The sequence below is a fragment of the Berghia stephanieae genome, chromosome 2 (genome assembly GCF_034508935.2).
Source record: "Berghia stephanieae isolate SIO BIC M18660-M18661 chromosome 2, UCSD_Bste_1.3, whole genome shotgun sequence".
Lineage (NCBI taxonomy): Eukaryota > Metazoa > Mollusca > Gastropoda > Nudibranchia > Aeolidiidae > Berghia > Berghia stephanieae.
The window spans coordinates 42751096-42758595 of NC_088361.1; the positions used below are offsets into that span (position 1 = coordinate 42751096).

Below are 7500 nucleotides of genomic sequence, written 5' to 3' on the forward strand. Positions count from 1 at the left end.
ACACTCTCTAACTGTGGGACAGACCAATATGTCTGTTGGCATGTACTGAGGAAAGCTATGGAATTGATGGTTCCTTTGTTACCCCTTGATGCCATGCCTGTCAAGCTATTGACATGGGTGCCTTTTTAATTATTATCTTTAAGCAAGAGCCTTCAGTTATTCAACCAACACATAGTGCATACACTTTTGAAAATTACGTCAGTTATCGTTTATTTTATTAAAGCTAGTCGAATAAACATTTAAGTTGTTTTATTTTTGACTCCAAAATTTAAAATAAAGTATATTTCGACCCTGAAATCAACCATGAACGGAAGACCCATACCCGCCTTAAGTGCTTGCCTATCACCCGGATTTAACAACTCACAGATCCTGAGCATCATTCACAATTTTAACACAGATGATTGAAAAAAAATGCATCGTGTCGTCAAGTTTTGCGATTTAATTCCTTTATCAGTGTGTCAAAATATTGTGAGAAATACTCACTAATTGGGCCTGACCTATTTGTGTGTTTGACATGTACTAAGGGTATCTCAGGCCTTTTCATACAGGAAATAAATAGTCAAGGGGACGAAACGGGTAACTGGCAGGAAACATTCTGATTGGTTAATGCTTAGGCGAAACACTGGAAATATATAGTCAAGGTAACGTAAATGCCAGGAACACTAAATGGCAGGAAATATTCTGATTGGTTAATGCTTAGTAACGCTCGAATCATCACTTGTTATAGACATAGGTCCTTCACTTAATCAATGAAGAACAACCGTTGTTTTTCAAAACAATAACATAATTACTTGAAACTCCTACTAATATTTATTCGATATGTGCCGTTATGTGCTCAGTGGTAAAGAACACTGAATAATAAAATTAGTCTACAGCATCTAAAAGCAGGGACAGAAGGGGAGCAGAGCTGTTTCTATGGTCAGTCACACAACATGTGTATCGGAGAAAGGATGACCAATAATTGTAAATAATGTACGGTTTTAAACTATCCACCATACAATGTGAGTTAAATTGGCCATACTAATGTCATTGTGGTGATTATTTACCAGAACAAAGCATAGATAGATAAAATACATTTTCTATAGCTGGTTTATTTAGTTTCCATGCTCACTACAATAAAAATACTTCGTTTATTCCCAAATTTGGCCACTTGAACCATATTCTTATTTTTAAAAAATGCAATTTGTCTATTTGGCGCCATAAAGACCCCCGAAAAACTCTATTCGTCATCGTTACAGTCGATAACTATTCACAGTTGAGACATCGAATAATGAATCACTTTATGCAATAGCCCATAATACGCTTCAACAGTCGTAACGTCACTTCCCTGGCTCTAAACTATCGGAACAATGGCGGACGCCCTTATGAAATATTTCTATGACGAGCATAAAAGCGTATCCAAAGGAAAAAAAACAACTATAAATCTGATCATGTTTTGACTTTTACACATTCTGATCACAAGACATATTTATGAAAAGTTCTAGCCAGCATGAAGAATAAAAAGTACCGATTTTCTTTGTTTAGAACCACGATGGCCGCCGTTGCTGGGCGACGTGACATCAGACTATTGAATCCAATTGTGTTCAGCTTAGTTGTAACTGTCATCCACCCGGTCGTCCATCACACAAACTGTTTATTGATTTTCGTTGTATTGTTTCACCCAAAGTCTCCAAAAACATTAACACTTCTCTGCCATTTCCGTAAATTGACCGAATACATTTTTCTCATTTTATACAGAAAACTTTTACCTCATATATCGAAACGTTAAGGTGAAGTCTCATGTTTAAGATGATTTGCAAGTTGGAGATACTGAATTGATCTTTTGATATTTAGTATAAATGTTTTAATGTAAAAATGAGAGACTATGTTATGTCCGTTCACGGCAGACACAACACATGTATGAGTAAAAACCAGTTTTGTAAGTCAATCCTTGTTGAAATAAGTATTAGTTTATTTATCACTCTATTAAATAACTATTAAATTTGTGTTATATCATCGTATATAATATTTGACAATTTCTATGTAAACATGTAGATATGGGCCCTTGATGGTGTTTGGTTACCTCAATCATTGTTAAGCTGATAACAAGTAAATGTTAAATGGTTTTGTTAATGAAAAAAAAATTCTCTTTTAAAACATCACAGTGAATTTATCATCTAAAACAGAAACGAGCTGCAAAGTTGACAAATTTCTGACAAGGGGAAATTATCTATATTATCATAATAATGCTTGACTGAAAAGTCTTGACGCCTATTGGATATTTCCGATCGTATCGAACTCACCAGTTTAAATTATATCTATATCAAAATGTGCATAAACAACCGCCCCCCCCCCCCGTGTGCACAAAAAGATGAAAAGAAACTGAAAGAAAAAATATTATTCCATAAAATTTGAGGTTTAGAATAGAACGATCGACTTTAGTGACTTTACTTTATATACACAAACAAAATAAAGCAACTAGACGTCTATATTCGAAATTTTGAACAAACTCCGATGAGTATCATCATCTCATTTTTTGGAACTGTTCACAAATGATTCATCTCTGTTTCAGTAGTTAAATTATTTAAGACATGAACCTGTCTAAAATATAGATGAACGTAATCAAGTTGCTGTTGACATTTTATCTCCATAAATTTTAAAATGCCATCTCGAGTTGAAGATTAGTTTACATATTATATTAAGAAATATGAAAAGAAATGAGTCAGGATACCAAACAGAACAACACGCATTAGAAATGTACATGATGATGATTGATTTGAACTTTCAGCGCCACATAATCAAAATTACAAGCACATCCCCCATTCTCTCTCTCCGTCTCTCTCTCTCTCTCTCTCTCTCTCTCTCTCTCTCTCTCTCTCTCCATCTTTCTTCTTCTCCTTCTTCTTCTTCTTCTTCTTCTCCTTCTTCTTCTTCTTCTTCTTCTTCTTCTTCATCTTCTTCTTCTTCTTCTTCTTCTTCTTCTTCTTCTTCTTCTTCTTCTTCTTCTTCTTCTTCTTCTTCTTCTTCTTCTTCTTTTTCTTCTTCTTCTTCTTCTTCTTCTTCTTCTTCTTCTTCTTCTTCTTCTTCTTCTTCTTCTTCTTCTTCTTCTTCTTCTTCTTCTTCTTCTTCTTCTTCTTCTTCTTCTTACGTCTTCAGTATAATATTCAGATATGATATATTAATATCTGTGTATGCTTCACTCTACATAGTAATCTCATTAATACGGCATCTTCCGATGCTAAGATACATCTTTAAAAAAACAAACAAACAACAACATCAACTATAATATGTCTTTCAAAATCAAAACAGACAACTAAGCACCTTTATCAACAATAATATTACACTTGATCAATTTTGACATTATATCATATGAATTCTGGATGAATCACTACAACTTGCAGCCCTGGAATTGATGGACAGGACAGGCGATTCCATTCCAATTGTTCCACGCCCCCCATATCCATTCCTGATGCACTTCAAGGGATAGTTTTCCATCGCCATTCTTGACGGGTCCAGACGGTGCTCACCGCCGGTGGTAGAGTAAGTACAGCTCCTGAATTCATTTACTGAGTTGGGGTTGTTTGCTCCTGCTCCTCTGTTGAAGAAAAGACTGTGAACCTGAAAAAAAAAAGCGATTTGGAACACGTTCTCTCAAATTAATTTGGTATTTGAATTGCTGGAGCAGAAAAAAGCTTATTTATTTATAAATTGGGGGGGGGGGGGGGGGGGGGGGGTTGATTTAACATTGTTGTTATGGACAATATTTTGCATTGGTTTGAGAGTATTTCCATTACAACAATGAGCCATAAACAATTTGGGTTATCAGACCTGCAAATAAGTACACGTTGACTTTAATCAATCGATATGTAATTAAAAGGGAGGCCCCGATAGCTCAGTTGGTAGAGAACTCGCTTCACAAGCAAAGGGACCGAGATCGATCCCGGATGCAGTCGAGATTTTTTTCTGACCCCTCTGTCCACCCAGCAGTTATTGGGTAGCTGGGTCTGTTAGATCTGGCGGAAAGTACTTTCCTTTAGACTAGCGTCCTATCCAAAAGGGTAGCAAGCAATTGCTATTGCCCGTTTTACGCAACAGAAACCGGGATAAACTCCGGCTCCATGTGCCTGTTGGCTCTGAAGTACTACTTTTTATGTGAATGAAAATTTATTCGTCAAGTTACTGAAATGCGTTTATTTCTAAAAAACAAAAACAAAAAAATAAATAAATAAAAAAAATAAAATAAAAGGATTCACATCTTATTGCACGGAACTCTGGAAAAGCTAAAGCATAATGTCTTAAGCGCCATGGGCTAGACACGAGTAGTCTTTCAGTGCCCATAAGTAAGGCCCAGGAAGCCGGCGTTTATTCCGATTTCTATAGCGTTAAACGGACAGCAGCAATTGCTTATTGCTCTTTTGATAGGACTTGTAAATCGCAGATTACTCTCCGCCAAATCTAAAAGACAATACACAGCTACCCAACCAATGCTCAGCTGGGCAGGAGGCTGGGGAGGAGGGAGGAGGAGGGGGGGGGGTCATAAAAATTTCAACTGTATCTGGGATCGATATCGTTCCCTTTGTGTTTGAAGCGAGCGCTCTACCACCTGAGTTATCGGGACACCCGACCACGATATCTGACTCGTATAATGATTGTAGTATTTACATCTTCAATACTGGAGCAGAATGCAAAATAAAAAACAAAAAAGGTCATTTACCTCACTGTTGAAGAAACAAAACACGATGGCAACAGCTGCACCCTGGGGGAAAAGAGTATAAAAAAATATATAATTTCTGTTTTTATTTACAAAGACATGAAAATAAACACATACATTTTTGAACTAAATGAAGGATCTGTTGACGATTTATGAAAGAGAAATAATTGAAGATTAAAAATCCACTTTTTCTGAAAGTTTAAGTTTAATCCTTTAAACAATTGAATGATCCTAGAATTAATTGAATTATCACGTGGAATACCGAATTGAATTTGGGGTCCTGTCAAAAAAATTGAACGAGGGTGTGAGTTAAAGGAAATGCTTGCTGATCCGATATGACAGCAGATGAGTCGCCTCCCTTTTTTTTGCTGGATTAACTTACTTTGATAATCACATTGCAATTGCTATGTTTCCGGGTGACATTAAATTAAACGAAAATAATTCTATGTGATGATTTAATTTGATTAGCGTAGCATTCATTTTTGATTTGATGGCGCCATCCTTTCCTCTCTAAAAAGATTATAGTGTAACAACAAATTTAAAAAAAAGCCTTGAAAATTATCCTATGTCTTTGTATGTGTATCATAACAACAAGAAATGAAGTGAGTAGGAAAGTGCCAGAAGACAACAGAATAAAAACTTAGCAGCCGCGATGGGGGCTCGAACCCGCGACCTTACTGGTACGACAACTCCGCCTGGCCGGGGAGATCGTGACTCTACCGTATGAGCTGTCCACGACCCCATAATGTGAACCATAGAATTATGGTAAAGGTTAAAAAACCCATCAGCACCCACTTTATCAGAAGGAAATGGAGATGGGTCGGTCACACACTGAGAAGACCAGGGATTAACGTCATCCGCCAGTACCTCGATTGGAACCACCCCCCCCCCCTCCCTAGGGACACGAAAGGTTGGGGCGTCCAAAACAGACATAAGGGCGTTCACTGGTACAGCATACCGAAGATGGTAACCTCAGTAGCTGGTAGGCTACCAAGTAGATAGGGGACAGCGTAGCTAGTGGGCATCGTGGCTAGTGGGCAGCGTGGCTAGGGGGCAGCGTGGCTAGTGGGCATCGTGGGTAGTGGGCAGCGTGGCTAGTGGGCATCGTGGCTAGTGGGCATCGTGGCTAGTGGGCAGCGTGGCTAGGGGGCAGCGTGGCTAGTGGGCATCGTGGCTAGTGGGCATCATGGCTAGGGGGCAGCGTGGCTAGGGGGCAGCGTGGCTAGTGGGCATCGTGGCTAGTGGGCAGCGTGGCTAGGGGGCATCGTGGCTAGGGGACAGCGTGGCTAGTGGGCAGCGTGGCTAGCGGGCATCGTGGCTAGTGGGCAGCGTGGCTAGTGGGCATCGTGGCTAGTGGGCAGCGTGGCCAGGGGGCAGCGTGGCTAGTGGGCAGCGTGGTTAGGGGGCAACGTGGCTAGTGGGCAGCGTGGCTAGGGGGCAGCGTGGCTAGTGGGAAGCGTGGCTAGTGGGCATCGTGGCTAGTGGGCAGCGTGGCTAGGGGGCAGCGTGACTCAGCGGTACGGTCTTTGCTTCCTACCCGAAAGGTACCAAGTTCGATCACCCGCCGCTGCGCTGTGTGGCCTTGAGCAAGTCACCTCGCCCTAGCTCAGATTGCGGCACTGCACTGCGGCGGACGCCTGGGTTATAATAGATTCTAAAGAAAAATAATTCCCCTTAGAGATGAATAAAGGGAATTTATTTTTTATTTATTATTATTTTATTAGATGAACAAGGACAGAAACGGATGGCGGACGCTCGTAGAAGCCCAACGTTCCAAAAGGAGCGAAGGGGACTAAGTCAAGTAAATCTATTTAGTATGTGAATCGCTTTGATGCAGAGGTAATACAACCAAAAGTAGGCCTGAGGATTCGAACTGAGGGCAAGGCAACTCATCGGCATATGTTACCCATGTCCTCAAAACGGTGTTATATCGAGATGATGTAGGTCCAGGAAACTGAGTTTATAGCTACAAATAGGGAACTTGAGGTTAATATACTTTCTGTATGGTGGAGAGTAAATACAGTTTCTTTGGAAAATAATCAAAATTCGAATTTTTATAATTTAAAATCTATTTTTACTTTTTGAGGTCCCATTCATCATGCCATAACACCGTTTTGAGACAGCGGGTTACATATATCCTTTCGAGCGGCATTTTGTACAGATTTTCCTCTGTCCACATTGCAGTTACCGGGTAACTGGATCAAATGCATATGACATAAAGTACTTTCCGTAGACAAGTACAAAAAACGGCGAGCAACATGTATATATTTGCAGGTCTGATAATCCATATTGTTATGGGTTCATAGAGAATGAGATTAACGGAAGAGTAGCGTCCCTTGATTGGACGTCACCTATAGTCTGTGACGTCACCGGCGGAAAAGTTAGAGAGAGAACGTCATGTTGGTTGTGCGCATGCGTCCCTCGTCCTCCGCGATAAGATACAAATAACAATCTATCTATTGTTATGCCCTAGCAAGATTGTTGCTAGAACATCACCCGGATAAGTAGAGTTGTATCGTTCTAATTTGTGTTATACATGTTCTTTAGTTCCGTAATAAATGTATCGTGTTCGGAAACCTTGATCATTACAATTGTCTAGCCGTGAAGCACGGATTTTCTCCTTCTTTCTTTTCCCTCTGTTCAGGCTAGGCCTAGTGTAGTGGCCTGATCTTCCTCTCCGGGGAACATAAGAACGAGTTCTCTCCTTCTATCCTAGTCTTTTCCTTTTCTTTTCTTTTGTTGACGTTTCGGGCTAACTGGCTCTATCGACTAACCGAGAGTACCCGAATCGTCACACTATTCATTCATAG

At 39.9% G+C, this 7500-nt stretch overlaps 1 protein-coding gene across 2 annotated transcripts in view; it reads right to left on the reverse strand.

Annotated features, from left to right (window-relative positions):
* Nucleotides 1–3012: 3012 nt before the first annotated feature.
* Nucleotides 3013–7500, reverse strand: part of LOC144964925 (calcitonin gene-related peptide type 1 receptor-like) — a 112265-nt gene continuing 107777 nt past the window's right edge. For both annotated transcript variants that reach the window (XM_078899719.1, XM_078899720.1), the window contains exons 12-13: nucleotides 4694–4735; nucleotides 3013–3597 (exon numbers count right to left, since the gene is read on the reverse strand). In XM_078899719.1, coding sequence (XP_078755845.1) covers nucleotides 3340–3597; nucleotides 4694–4735 — 300 coding nt within the window. In that variant the 3' untranslated portion in view covers nucleotides 3013–3339. The remainder of the gene's footprint in view (nucleotides 3598–4693; nucleotides 4736–7500) is intronic.